This window comes from Bombina bombina, chromosome 1, assembly GCF_027579735.1.
Source record: "Bombina bombina isolate aBomBom1 chromosome 1, aBomBom1.pri, whole genome shotgun sequence".
In the NCBI taxonomy this organism is placed as follows: domain Eukaryota; kingdom Metazoa; phylum Chordata; class Amphibia; order Anura; family Bombinatoridae; genus Bombina; species Bombina bombina.
This window is the reverse complement of record NC_069499.1, coordinates 362,308,057-362,323,913: the sequence shown is the minus strand read 5'-3', so window position 1 is coordinate 362,323,913 and position 15,857 is coordinate 362,308,057. Positions and strand designations below refer to the sequence as shown.

The 15,857-nt window shown below is 42.9% G+C and overlaps 1 protein-coding gene across 8 annotated transcripts in view; it reads right to left on the bottom strand.

Annotated features, from left to right (window-relative positions):
* The window catches only part of R3HDM1 (R3H domain containing 1), a 546,502-nt gene that overhangs the window by 282,677 nt on the left and 247,968 nt on the right, over positions 1-15,857 (bottom strand). For 7 of the 8 annotated variants that reach the window (XM_053698247.1, XM_053698246.1, XM_053698243.1 and 4 more), the window contains 5 exons: positions 14,946-15,054; positions 14,768-14,863; positions 13,291-13,328; positions 13,150-13,200; positions 12,832-13,058 (listed from right to left, as the gene is read on the bottom strand). In XM_053698247.1, coding sequence (XP_053554222.1) covers positions 12,832-13,058; positions 13,150-13,200; positions 13,291-13,328; positions 14,768-14,863; positions 14,946-15,054 — 521 coding nt within the window. The remainder of the gene's footprint in view (positions 1-12,831; positions 13,059-13,149; positions 13,201-13,290; positions 13,329-14,767; positions 14,864-14,945; positions 15,055-15,857) is intronic. The other variant, XM_053698242.1, reaches the window with a different exon arrangement.

Below are 15,857 nucleotides of genomic sequence, written 5' to 3'. Positions count from 1 at the left end.
TACCACCGCATTGGAACCGGCTACCACCCGGCTACCAGAGGGCATTCTCCGCCGCTGCATATTACCGGAGGGAGTGAGTACAAGCCGCTTGGCTGCCCTACTGAATGTATTTTAGCCCCCACAAGCAGTGTATGAAAATAACAGGTGCAGGACCGGAGGTATTGATACATGCAGGAGACCGTGTAAAACCTGATACACGCACACTCAGAAGATCTTACCAGAGGTACACCCCTAAAGATTCACACTTGTTGTGGGAGGTTGGGAACACTTATTCTATCTGGACTGTACAGTTCACAATAAAAGAAGTATCACACAATTAACGGGGCATAGTTTCAAAGCATCTATTGTGAAACATATGACCTGTTCACAGTAAAACTTCAACCTTTATTTGCACATATTATGCTGAACGTTCACTAACAACAGAATAAAAAAAAATGGTTGTCTCATGAAGCATTTGTATTAAGATCACTGGAGGGGAGTTTATTCCTTTTGGTTTGCTGATACAGGGGCTGATGCTGCCACCTAGAGGACTCTCACACTCATAACAAGAGAACTTTGTTTATACTGTAAGCAAATTAGTGCAAGGTTTGCATGAAGCTAGATCAATACTTCAAGCCTGTATCAAGCACACTAGCTGACAAAATGACATCCAGGCATAAGCAATCAGATAAGAAGAGGCCTGCACCAGAGTCACATACTGAATCCCCACCCTCTCCCAAATCTTCACATGCAATCACAACTGACTCATCTGCTCTCCTCCAGGAACTCAAGTCTTTCTTTCTACCGAAGATGGAGTCCCTTCAGGCTGGGGTGGATACATTAACCAGCGAAATACGCCAATTCTCTACTAGGATGTCCCACGTGGAGCAGCGTGTATCAGATGTAGAGGACAGACAAGATTCAACCACTACCTCAGTAAGGCAACTACAGCGCCAAAACCAAATATTGCAAGACAAGGTGGATGATCTTGAAAATTGGAGTCGGAGGAATAATCTCCGAATGGTGGGTGTACCTGAAACAGTGAAAAACAAAGATCTGCTTGAGTTTACCGCTTTAACCATCCCTAAACTGCTGAAAATGAACCCAGACCACTTGCCCCTAGACATAGAGCGAGCCCATCGCATAGGCCCGGACAGAGGCCTTGAGACTTTAAATTCTCGCCCGCGCCAAGTGATTTATAAGTGCCTCAACTACCAGGAGAAACTCGCACTATTGCAAGCTTATAGGGCTCATGCGGGAGATTTGATCTTTGAAGGAAAGAAAATATTGATTTTTCAGGACTTTTCTGCAGAGGTCACCAAACTCCGGAAAGAATTTGCTCCACTGTGCTCTCGCCTTCATAAGGAGGGGAGACAGGCTTCCCTGCTATACCCTGCTAAATTAAGACTGCAAACACCGGCTGGTCCCAAGTTTTTCAGTTCCCTCAAAGATCTGCAAGTATACCTTGATAAAGATGACCAACAAGATGTACACTGAATATAGAAGAATTCTATTCCAGCCACAATTTTCTCCAAGCTCTCCGTTATATAATGGAGAGATGGAGTGTTGCAACATGCCCCATGGCAGGGAGAGTGACTGGGACTGAACTCAGGAATACTGAACTGCCTGAACAGCTCATATGTGATCTGCCGATACTCCCAGGAACTATGCTATGGGGGCATATACACTCTCCCACTTCTTGGTTCATGAAGACCAAAATTATACATTTTGGGGAATTACTGGTTTGGTTCCTCAATGTTATCTTGTTTTGTGTTAAAAGTTATGTTTTGCATGCATTTTCTAAGAAAGAAATTTATGCTTTTTGTCTCCCAGGTTTGACACTAGCCCCCTCCCCGCATAATGGTAGAGGGGTGGCACTTTTTCTCCTCCCAGGTTTTAAAACTAAGCCATACATGGGGTCCCTGTCCTCTAACAGGTTGGCAGGCTCCCCTTCCCTTGCTTAAAACCTTCTATACCCGATACTCATACAGCCTGGGAAATGGATCAAAGTGGCTTTAATCCCAATTACAGTGCTTCTAGCCAAGTAGAACCCCACTCCCCCTTAGCCGTTATGGAGAGATATTTCATGTTCCTAGACTATGTTTGCCTAACCATTTCTTTCTCTCTATTTGTTACTATTTTGTTTGTCCTTAGGGATGTTTATGCTGAGATCGACATAGTCTTTGTTAGGTACCAAGCCTGCTACCAGGATATTCTTATGATAAAGCAGGGTCTCCATCCTTTTTCTCAGGCTGGTGAAGTCTGCTGGTTTCTGGTTGGAACTTGTCTGTTATGTTTATGTGATTTGTCTGCAGTGTCTATATTATTTGATGCATTAATGCTTTTGTGTCTCTGCCTTCAGCAACAGATGTTCCTCCACTCTGGGGGGTCCCCACACCATGCAATCCTTGACATATGGAAACCTTCTGGCTTGGCTTCCCGATTCTCTCCCATCTGGCCGATTCGTGAGTACAACTCCCTGGCACAAATTGATAACACGCCCTCCCAATACCACACTTTTCCCTATACCTCAAGGTACCCATATTTTTTCCTACTGATCCGCCTGCTCCACAGACCGCACCTTAGAATAGCAAAGCTGGGGGGAACATTCCATACTTTCATTAGATAATGGCGCAGCGTTATAATGTAGTATCTTGGAATGTTGGAGGTATCACCTCTCCAGCTAAAAGAAGCAAAATACTCCACTACCTCAATTCAATCCATGCAGACATTGCACTGTTGCAGGAAACCCACTTGACACAGGAAGAGCACGCTAAGCTGAAGGTTAGATGGGTGGGCCAAGTTATAAATACGCCAACGACAGGCAGAAAAAGGGGGGTGGCGATCCTGGTTAGGAAAGGGTTACCAATAGCGTTTACAGATACACATATTGATGTGCAGGGAAGGTATATCATCACTAACTTGCATATGTCTTCCAAAACCTATATACTTTGTAGTGTCTATGGGCCGAATAATCTCTCTCCCCACTTCTGGTCCCAGATTCAAACACTCCTAACTAAACGTGATAGCTCTCAAATCCTCATGGGAGGGGACTTTAACATGGCCCAACTATCCCCACTTGATAGATTTTTAAATCCCTCACAATCCTCCAGCATAAAACAGGGCTCTCAGAGACAGAAAAATGAATCTAAAATTACTTTAAGACTTAAGGAGGGCTTGGGATTGGTTGATTTATGGAGATTGCGTAATCCGGAGGTTAGAGACTACACCTGTATGTCTAAATCACACCACACATTGTCCAGGATTGACTACTTCCTCACGTTTCCTGGCCCCACCCCTTTTATAACCTCAACTAGAATACAACCCATCACCATATCAGACCACGCCCCTATCACATTGGTGCTAGACTTTACCCCCTCTGACAATCTACACAAAACATGGAGGTTTCCTACCCATCTTTACAACAATATAGATTTCCGCCAAAATTTACTCGCATACTGGATAGACTACGACGCAGATAACGCCCAACACCACGACAACCCAGATCTCTTTTGGCACGCCTCAAAGGCTGTGCTAAGGGGGAGAATTACAGCATACACTTCACACCATAAGAAACAGGCTAAGAGGCTCACTGATCAAATGCTAAGAAATCTCACAGATGCATATAATACATATCTGCAACATCCGACCAATCAATCGAGGCAACACTATTATAACTTAAAGCAAGAAAGAGACACCCATATCCAAATGGAGGATAATATACACACACTGCATAGGCAGGGGAGATTCTACAGGTACGGGAATAAGGCGGGGAAAATAATGGCAAACATGGTCAAAGTGGTCACCCCTAGATCTAACATTCCAGCAATCATTACAGATAAGGGCCTCTGCAATGACACCCCTACGATTATGAAAGCGTTTGTGTCATACTACACTAAATTATACACTAAGCAGGATATATCAGAACATAATAAACAATCATTCTGGCGCAATGTCACTATCCCCACCATGACCCAGGAACAATTGGCTACGCTTAATGCCCCTATCCAAATACAAGAAATCGTGAACACCATACGAAGCATCAAACTAGGGAAGGCGGCGGGACCTGACGGTCTCCCCGCAGAATATTATAAAATCTTATGCCCTGCGATAGCGCCCACTTTGGCGAGGCTTTTTTCAGATTATTTAGCAGGGAAGTCTGTACCGGACTCTAGATTTACCGATGCTAACATATGCGTCATTCCCAAACCGGATAGAGATCCGACTCTGCCGTCCTCTTATAGGCCGATTTCTTTATTAAATGGGGACTATAAGTTGATGACCAAAATTCTCGCTAATCGGCTGGCAGATGTTCTGCCACTGCTAGTTCACCCAGACCAGACACCTTTTGTCAAACACCGATCATCAGTTATCAATTTACGCAAAGCACTGGCAGTCATTGCACACTACCATCAAGCCCGAAATAACCGGTCAGACGCCTCACTACAGGATGCCTGTTTCCTCTCTGTCGACGCCGAGAAGGCGTTCGATAGGGTGGAGTGGGATCATCTATACACTACGCTTATAAACTTTGGTATCACAGGCCACTTCTTGGATGCTGTACGTAGACTATATGATTCACCCTCGGCATCCATCATTATCAATGGTGGTCTCTCCCCCTCCTTTAAGCTAGAAAGGGGCACAAGGCAAGGTTGCCCGCTGTCCCCACTCCTATTCGATCTTGCCATTGAGCCGCTGGCTTGCTATATCCGGCAACATTGCGCTGGCCTTAGACTCCACGCACAGTGTTTACATATCTCACTGTTCGCTGACGACCTCTTGCTATATATTAGTAACCCTGATCTTAATGTTCCTCAAATACTACAAATAATGACAAAATTTGGTACCTTTACTGGATACAAAATAAATGAAGACAAATCTGAAGTCACTTGGCTTCAAAATCAGGGAGGCAACTCCCTACAGAACACGAGTCTCAAGGTCACAGATGGGTCCTTTAAGTACCTCGGGATTCACTTGCACGTGGACCCCACAAAGATTTATCACCTTAATATCCCAAAAGTCATACTTAGTTCACAGGACACCATCCGGGGTTGGAGGGGTCTTCCCCTCTCCCTTCATGGTAGAATCCATCTATTGAAAATGGTAATACTACCCAAAATCTTGTACCCCTTGCAAATGCTTCCTCTTCTGCTCCACAGCAAGGACATACAGGTTATCTCTTCTACTTTTATCTCCTTTGTGTGGAACCAAAAAAAGCACAGGATCAACACAACCAGACTATCTATGCCACTAGAGGCGGGGGGACTTCGGTTCCCGAACATACAGTGGTACAATTGGGCAACATTAACTAAGCTGGTTCTTGGCTGGTTGGCCGGATCTGAATACTTCAGCCATGCTGTAGAAGCGGACTGTGCGTCACCGCTGAACTTGGCCTACCTCCCACACTCTACCTTGCCTGCTTTACCCCATCACATTTCTCAGAACATACTGTTTAGAGACCCGTTGAGAGCATGGCACAAGCTATGCCGATTCTGGGGTAGTGATCACAAAGTGACCAAATACCTGCCCATACAGGGAAACCCTACGTTCATACCTGGCTTCACCACCAGGGCCTTTCAGAGATGGAGGGCCTCTGGCCTGACCTCTATTGCGCAATTCATCAATCCTAACACGCTTCAGGTTCTCCCTTACCAGGAGCTAAGAGAAACCTTTGCTATCCCTGCTGATACCATGTTCGCATATTTTCAGTGTAGGCACTTTGTCAGGGCTCTCATCTCAGATAATCAGCTTACTAAAGTAAGTTCTAGCGTGGACAGACTAGTCCGCATGACGAAACAGGGATCATACTCCATAACCCGCATATATAACGAAATCACAAGTCACTTAAAACAGCCTGTCCTTCAAACAATACACAATAAATGGCAGGGGACAAGGGACATACAGATTACGGCACAAGAGATCGAAGATAGCTTTCAGAGAGTAAAGGCAGCTACCCTTTCAGCTTATTCCAGAGAGGCACACACTAAACTAATACATCAGGCATATATCCTCCCTAAACTAAGACTCAGGTGGGTCCCTCAGGCAGTAGACAAGTGTAACAAGTGCTCCCTTGCATCACCTGATCTCATACACTTGATATGGGACTGCCCCAAACTAAAAAGACTGTGGGGCAAAATTAAGTTTTGGCTCCAGAGGGTACTCCAGCAAGAGATAGCTTTAACTCCCTCCACCATTATTTTCCTGACGGATCTGGGGATTACATCTCAACATCAGAAATTTCTGAACTCTGTGATTCTGCTCTCTAGGCGATTAATCATGCAGTATTGGGTAAGGGATAGGGCCCCGCCCTTCAAGAAACTGTTGGGGGCAATACACACTCAGGCTTTGGTGGAGCAGGCGGACGTACAGGGAGATCTTGATAAAAGAATAAAATCTTATATTCACAAATGGGAACCATATTTACTGTACATCTCTCCACAAGTAAGACATAGAATACTTTATCCCTTTCGCAATTCAACGTTTATCGTGGAGGAAAATTTGAGAGGAAAATGGTGTCTTTCTTTGTCGCCCCCCCCCCCTCCACCAACCTGACCACATACGCCTAGTTTCGTAGTAGCCTATAAATTCCCTTTGATAAAAATGCCAGGGAGCTCAGTCCCCCCCTCACTAAACCCTATCCCTATTCCCCCCCCCCCCCCCCCTGGAGTGGAGGGACCCGATCCGATTTGATTTAATAGGATTGTTCACTGTTTTATGGTTTGTATTACTTATTTGATGTTTTATAAAAAAAAATGTAAAAGAACCAGATTAACATCTCAGTGTGGAGATATCTTACTTGGGGAAGGCTCTCCCCCCCAGATTGTGGGGGAAGAGGGTCGTCGAATTCCCTCTCTGTATCTTAAAAATGTAAATTCTGATGTATTACATACTGTGATTTCCATATTGTGATGGATCTGGATTATAAATAAAGTTAAAAAAAAAAAAAAAAAGTAGATCCTGCGGTAGGAAAGCTCCCTTGTCTCCTGTAACTGTGGATATGATTGAATCCAATCCTGGACCAAACAGAATCTTTCCCTGAAAAGGCAGAGACAACAGCCGACTTAGAGGTCATGTCCGCAGACCAAGACTTGAGCCTCAGAGCCCTGTGAGCTAAAATCGAGAATCCTGAAACCTTTGCGTTCAGACGAATAATTTGTATATTGGCGAAACAAAAGAAAGAATTGGTCGCTCTCAACGTCTTAATCTTGTATCTTGTCGATGGAAGTATCCCTCTCGACCATATCACACAGGGATTCACACCAATATGTTGCAGCTCCGGCAACCACAGCTACAGCCGCTGAAAAAATAAAATTTATGCTTACCTGATAAATTTCTTTCTTTCTTGACACGATGAGTCCACGGATCATCTTAATTACTAATGGGAAATTCACCTCCTGGTCAGCAGGAGGCAAAGAGCACCACAGCAGAGCTGTTAAATAGCTCCTCCCTTCCCTCCCACTCCAGTCATTCGACTGAAGTTTGGAAGAGAAAGGAAAAGCCAAGGTGTAGAGGTGTCTTAAGTTTGCAATAACCCATAACCTGTCTAAAAACAGGGCGGGCCGTGGACTCATCGTGTCGAAACAGAAATAAATTTATCAGGTAAGCATAAATTTTCTTTTTGATGACACGATGAGTCCACGGATCATCTTAATTACTAATGGGATTCAATACCCAAGCTAGAGTACACAGATGATACGGGAGGGACAAGACAGGGAACCTAAACGGAAGGCATCACTGCTTGAAGAACCTTTCTCCCAAAACAGCCTCAGCTGAGGCAAAAGTGTCAAATTTGTGGAACTTTGAAAAAGTGTGAAGAGAGGACCAAGTTGCAGCCAGCAAATCTGTTCCACAGAGGCTTCATTTTTGAATGCCCATGAAGAAGCAACAGCCCTCGTGGAATGAGCCGTACCACTCTCAGGAGGCTGCTGTCCAGCAGTCTCATATAAAAAACGGATGATGATCTTCAGCCAAAAAGAAAGAGAAGTAGCCTTCTGTCCCTTGCATTTTCCTGAGAAAACCACAAACAAAGAAGAAGACTGACGAAAGTCCTTAGTCGCCTGCAGGTAAAACTTTAAAGCACAAACCATGTCCAAATTGTGCAAAAGTCTTTCCTTCTTAGAAGGAGGATTAGAACACAAAGAAGGCACCACAATCTCCTGATTAATGTTTCGATCAGAAACAACCTTAGGAAAAAAAATCCTAATTTAGCACGTAAAATTACCTTATCTGCATGGATAATAAGATAAGGAGACTCATACTGTAATGCCGAAAGTGCTGACATTTTCCGAGCAGAATAAATAGCAACAAGAAATAAAACCTTCATAGATAACAGCTTAATGTCTAAGGAATACATAGGTTCAAAGGAGCCCCTTGAAGAACATTGAGAACTAAGGAGTTACTGGTTTGAACACAGGCCTGATCCTGACCAAGGCCTGACAAAAAGATTGTACACCCGGAACATTTGCCAGACGTTTGTGTAACAAAATAGATAAGGCAGAGATTTGAACCTTTAGAAAACTCGTCGATAAACCTTTCTCCAAACACTCTTGAAGAAAATATAAAATCCTAGGAATCCTAACTCTACTCCATGAGTAGCCCTTGGATTCACACCAATAGAGATATTTACGCCAAATCTTATAATAAATCCTTCTAGTTACAGGTTTACGAGCCTAGATCATGGTCTCAATGACCGAATCAGAAAACCCCCACTTGGAAAAAATTAAACGTTCAATCTCCAAGCAGTCAGCTTCAGAGAAACTAGATTTGGGTGAAGGAAGGGCCCCTGGATCAGAAGGTCTTTCCACAACAGAAGTCTCCAAGGTGGTAGAGATGTCATCTCCACTAGGTCTGCATACCAAATCCTGCGAGGCCAGGCCGGTGCTATGAGGATCACTGAAGACCTCTCCTGTTTGATTTGAGCGATTACTCGAGGAAGAAGAGCAAATGGAGGAAACCGGTATGCTAGATTGAAATTCCAAGGGCCGCTAGAGCATCTATCAGTTCCGCCTGTGGGTCCCTGGATCTCGACCCGTATCTCGGGAGCTTGGCATTCTGCCGTGATGCCATGAGATCCAATTCCGGCTGACCCCACTTGAGAATCATGCTGGAAAACACTTCCGGATGGAGTTCCCACTCCCCCGGATGAAAGGTCTGTCTGCTCAGGAAATCCGCCTCCCAGTTGTCCACCTCTGGGATGTGAATTGCCGATAGGCAGCAAAAATGGGCCTCCACCCATTGAATTATTTTGGATACCTCTGTCATCGCCAAGGAACTTCTCGTTCCCCCATGATGATTGATGTAGGCCACTGACGTTATACTGGAACCTGATAAACTGAGCCGAGGCTAACTGGGGCCAGGCTAGAAGTGCATTGTAGATCGCTCTTAGTTGCAGAATATTTATGGGTAAAGCAGACTCCGTCTGAGTCCATATTCCCTGAGCCTTTAGAGAGCCCCAGACTGCTCCCCATCCTAGAAGGCTGGCATCTGTTGTCACAATCACCCAGGAAGTTCTGCAAAAGCATGTTCCCTGGGAGAGATGACCCAGAGACAACCACCATTGTAGAGAATACCTGGTCTCCTGCTCCAGGAGAAGACGAGGGGACAAGTCCGAATAATCTCCGTTCCACTGTCTCAGCATGTTCAACTGCAGAGCTATGAGATGGAAGCGAGCAAACGGGGTGATGTCCATTGCCGCCACCATCAAGGCAGCTCTCAGGATTGAGAGGTCCTGTCCCTCACATCGACCTGAGGAGAATAAAATGCTGAGTTAAAGATTACCTCAGACTGAAGGCTATAGGGCAGCAAGAAATATGGGAGGCGCAGTGAGAATTACTTCCCACAAGTTCCCATTGCTCTAAAGCCACCAAAGCTCTACTGTAGAAACTGATATGGACTACGGCTACACCCTAGGACAAAGCAGTACAATCTTGCACTATTTTAAAAATAATAAACTCTTGATTGAAGAATCTAACCTAACACCTCACTTTACCTCTTCCTATCACTAACGTAGGCAAAGAAAATGACTGGAGTGGGAGGAGCTATTTAACAGCTCTGCTGTGGTGCTCTTTGCCTCCTCCTGCTGACCAGGAGGTGAATATCTCATTAGTAATTAAGATGATCCATGGACTCATCGTATCTTAAAAAAGAAACAAACCCTATGTGCTGAAACATTTTCCTTAACATGTTTTCCAACTTTTTATCCATGGGCTCCTTAAACCACGAACTATCCTCGAGCGTCGAAATAGCATCATCTAGCTTAGGGACAGTCCCCCACAGCTCGAGTTGAGAGTCCGGTATGGGGAACAGTTTCTTAAAGGAAGAAGGGGAAAAGGAAGAACCTAACCGCTCCCATTCATTCTTAATGATATTAGCCATCTTAACAGGAACCGGAAGGTCTGAAGCACCACCCAGTCCTCGTACACCTTATTAAGCTTAGGAATCGACGGTTCCTCTGGAAGCTTCGGTTCTGGAACCTCCAGAGTAGCAAGCACTTGCTTCAGCAAAAAGCGCAAATTCTCTATCCTAAACCTAAAGTCAGTCTCCTCCGCAGCCGGAGGATGAGATGACACGGACTCCGACCCAGAAGGAGCCTCGTCATCGTACAACCCCTCTGATATTTCCATAGGCTTAGACAACCCCTACCACCATGATACGCCCTACACTTTCGCTTAGCAGGACGTGGTAAGGCATGGATCACTTTCGATAACGCCTTTTGCAGCTGATCCGCAAAATCTGACGGCCAATGAATCTCTCGTAGGAGTAATGGTTGGACCCTGGGGTGCTGCATGTGCACTAGGAGATGAAAGCAGGGAATGCAACTTACGGGACGGGGAACCCTCAGAGGTGGACGACTCACTAGTACTAGACATCCCTTTTAAACATAGTTGAGCAGGCTGATCTACAAGAACTTCCTCACAATAAACACAGGAATGAGACTTTGTTAAAGAGGGAGTACCCTCTAACACGTCAGAGTCCTCCATAGCTTGCGCTTTTATTATGGACTAGATTAACTTAATAAACAGGCACCTTTATAACATCCAATGGCCGGAGCACTCACCACCTCCTATGACCCGGACTACAGAAACCGCTTTGTCTCCTGCGCCGCTGATCAACAGAGGAAGTGGAGACCACCACACTCCGCACTAAGGAGAAAACGCGCCAAAACAGGCCACGCAAATACTCCCGGAAGTCAACCTGAAAGTTCCACCATTGCCAGAGCCTCATCTCGCACATAACGCAGCAATAACACAATATCATGTATAAACCCCCCCTGTTCAATAATCCCCTTACCAGGAATATTAACCCTTGATTCCATAAGATTAAAAAAGGCGCCACACTGGGACCCTGTCTTCTGTGTTATCATTATGTATAAAAAAATGAAACGACCTTACCAGAATCTATGCCGTGGAACAGTAACACGGCCCTTCAAGTGTGACAGGTAGAAGCATCGCTCCTGACATGGACTTGAGTGCAGAAAGCAGGCAGCAAAACTTGTCAACGCTGATTGCTTGTGGAGCTGTTATTATGAGTCGGGATGGTTTCGCAGAAAGACTCTCCCTGCATCTCCGGACTCTAACTTTCACCCAGGCTCTCACTGAGAGGCTGACAGGACTACTTAAAACTCCAGTCCCATTCCGAAGAGTACTACCCTCTATAAGAGACTACTCCAAATCTTCAGCACTTCTCTGCCATCCTTCTGTGATGAAAGGCAAAGAATGACTGGGGGATTATGGGAGTGGGGGAGGTATTTAAGCCTTTGGCTGGGGTGTCTTTGCCTCCTCCTAAAGGATAGGTTCTTTATTCCCAAAAGTAATGAATGAAGCCGTGGACTCTCCTCCCCTTTAGATAGAAATCATGTTTTTTATGTTCATTAGGTTTATTATATTTAAAAAATAAAATAGGAGACTGAATATCTCAGGACGTGAAAACTCCCATCTTAACCTCTCTTCAAATCTGTTAAGAACATTGTAACATCAAAGGCTACAAATCCTTTGAAGCATGGACATTAGAGAGGATACAATTGGAATGGACTTATACATGGACAAATTACTGCATCTAAGCCATTATATATGTAAAGTAATTGGAACAAACTAAAAATGGAAATCTATAAATGACTAATGTTGATGTCAAATTACTTTGTCAGTCTCCAATAAAGACATTTTTAAGAAATAAAAAAAAAATGTTAAATGGCCATAAAAGTCGATAGATTAAATGCTCTAATTTGTTAGAGCATGTAAATTTAAGACTAATCAACCCTGCACTACTGCGTGCTTAACTCCCGCAAAGGCCTTAAATACACATTAGAAGTACAATTCGTTACTTGCAGTGCCTGCTGTTCCAGAGCTGAAACTGCTGCTAATCCAATAAGCGGAGCTAATCGCATGACTCGGACCAGCAGTCCTCTGCGGGTCACGAGCAGTACTTCTACTATGTGGTTATCTCCCTGTGAGGGTTAAACACCCAGTAGTGCAGGGTTAATCATCTTAAAATTACATGCTCTAACAAATAAGAGCATGCAATATTTCGACTATAATGGCCCTTTAAACTAAACATTCCTATAGGCATGCATTAAGCAGGAAAGAAACAATAACATAATGCTAAATTTGTTTTAAAACTGTTATTTTCCTCACAGAATGCAGAAAGAGCTAAAACTAATAGCTATACATTCTTTCCTGCCAGAATTACTTTCTGCTGCAGGAGGAGTGATCTTCCTCAGAGATCATTTAAAGTGTGTTCACAGTAATCTCATGGCTACTTCTACTTTTAAAATGTGGGAGCAGTCCAGGGCAAGCGGAAATAAAAGCTCAAGCAAAAAGGAGCATATAATCATCATCATGTGCACACCAAGGGTACCTGTTTTGGACAGCCTGCCTGTACTTTTGCTGCTCCCAGAACTATCTCCTCTTGTCAACACCGAAATTCCACTGAAGCTGCTGGCTTTGGTAACAGCTGGCTTCAAATTTCGCGTGGAACTATCAGAGTCTGTGCTACTCCATGGGCGAGGTTCAGAGTACTTCAAGTCGTTCTCCGTACTGCTATAGTGGCTGTTTCCTGATCGACCTGAAGCATCTTTATTAATCCTAAAACGTACATATCTATAATGTAAAGATGTATGACCCATTGGAAAAGATATAAAGAGACACAATCGAAAAATGCAGAAAAAAGAAATACCTAAATATCTGACGTCTTTGCTGTGTACTATTAATTTCTTCCTCTTGAATTCTGTTGGTGTTTCACAAAATAGCAGTTTATACTTTATTATTACACATACGAGTAGCTTTATTTTATTGAATACTAAAGGATGCTTCTTACCTTTTATCCGTAAGATAATTCTCCTGAGAACACAAGGACTAAGAGAGGGGGAAAAAAAAAAAGTTTGCTTATTGCTAATAATACAACAAACAAATATCGTATATGCAACAAAACTTTTGGGAAAAAAGAATTACAAAGTATAAGACTAAATAAAAAAAAAAATTCTGTAAAGCAGGCTTTGATTAGCCATCTAAAATTGACACTTAGAAGCGAGCCGGAAACTTCAGGGGTAGATTGCAGCATCTGCTGCTTGGTAAATGAACCCGATGGTATTAAACTTCTCTCCACCAAGAGGCAGGCACAAATTACCCAGCATATCAAGAACTTTAATCCCACACACTTCCTAATTCCCCTCAGTATGCTTCATGATGGAGAGGAGTTTAATCCCATAAATCAAGGCTTGTTGACTCTCACCACCTTCTAAAACAAATAGCATTCTTAAAATATTCCCACTGTTCTTCTGCTCATGTAATCTGTGCCATTCCAAGAAGAACATTATTTAGATATTTAACCATGTAAGAAAAATCAGCCTTTGTAAAATCTAAAACTTTTGGTTTACTTTGGTTGCACAATACATTCGCTAAATATTAAATCATACAGACTGATGATCACTAGAGCCTAAGTTCTCACCAAAGACACTTCAGATACTATATCACTGTTTGTAAGTACTAAATCTAATATAGATCCTTTCATAATATACTTACATCTAGTTGATTTATCAACTGGTACCTCCCAGTGTACATCAGACATATTTAAGTTACCCACTACCATAACCTTGCACTTCATTGTAATTTTAACTAATTCATTAGTTAATAGTTGGTCTAAACCTTCATTCTGTAATGGAGATTTATATACTACCCACCTATTCTAAACGTTTTCCCTTTAGTTTTTACAGTTGCCCTAACACTTTCTACATTGACATTGGTTTCTATAATTTGCTACTTTAATATTTTATTTCACATACAGAGACATCCAACTTTGTTCCTAAAAGTAACCAGGTATGACTGTATCACACATATGAGAATCATTGTACCTTGTCTATTATAGCTACCAAATCTTACATTTTGACATTATTGCAGTAAGTTCAGGTAATTTATTTACTAAACTATGAACATTTGGGTACATTGCGCAGAGAACATTAATATAATTGTTAAATAATTTTGCTTGGTCAATACACCCCTGTTTATTTTATTTAATGCCTCACACATAAACGTAGTGTTCTTATCATTAAATATACTAGAATGTAAAATTCAGCTAACAGTTTTGCCATGATCTGGTGGACAGGTGATTTTTATATTAACATTTTCCTTCTGTTCTAGTTTAAAATGCAACTAATGAAGTTTTTACTAAGAATTACATAAAGGGTTATGTGCAAGCAATTTTGAAATAAGAAAATGCAACAACACACAGAATTCTTAAATGCATAGAATAGTAAAAAAATAGTTGAAGAAAAAAAGTTTCCTTATATACAACGGACCTCCTGAGCAAATATCCTTTCCCTGGCTCTCTGATATTCCTCTTCACGTTCCTCAATTGATTTGCTTCTCCGGTCTTCTTTTAATCTCATTCTCATCTGCAAAGAGATAGTTACTTACAGATGTAACCAAGCAGCACATGTAAAAGGCATTGACATAAGAAAACAACAGTTGACTAACCTGATTATCATCTTTGTCTAAACTAGAGTTATCTCTCTTGAGAATGTACCTCTTCTGAAAGTCCACATTCTTCTCATCTTTGATGTGTTCCTCAAATTTCTGATCAGGACTGAAAACAGAAAAGACAATTACTGCTTATGTAATGCAGATAAACTTTGCTCTTCGGGCCACATATAGCCTTCAAAGGTTTTCTATGACTATCATCACCAATTAGCAGAAAACAGATATCAGTAATTTGATAACAAAAATGACTTGCCAGATCATTTCCTTTCCTTTGATACAGGGAGAGTACAAGGAGGAGGCAAAGACACCCCAGCCAAAGGTTTAAATACATCCCCCACTTCCCTCATCCCCTAGTCATTCTGCAGAGGGAACAAGAAACAGTAGGAGAAATATCAGGGTGAAAAGGTGCCAGAAGAAAACAATTTAAATGTAGGGCAGACAACCGGAGAAGAGCACGGGCGGGAGCTGTGGACTCTCCCTGTATCGAAGGAAAGTAAATTATCTGGTAAGTCATAATTTTTGTTTTCCTTCTAAATACAGGGAGAGTCCACAGCTGCATTCATTACTTGTGGGAAAATAATACCCAAGCTACAGAGGACACTGAATGCTAACAGGAGGGAACAAATAAAAGGCAGCCCAACCTGAGGGCACCGCAGCCTGCAAGAAAACCAACTCCCGAAGGCTTCCTGGAGAGAAGCAAGAAAGAAAAGAATGTTAGGAGAACCAGGCAACCACCCAACAATCAGAACTATAGGATCCTATGTCAGAGACCGAAAGGATGTCACTACAATCGAACTGAGCCATAAACCTCTGAGGAGGCTTGTGTACCGCAGACTCCTAGATCTAGCGAAAAACACTCCTCCACCTACCAGGAAAAAAGCTGTCTATTCTGATGAAGACAGGCAGAAA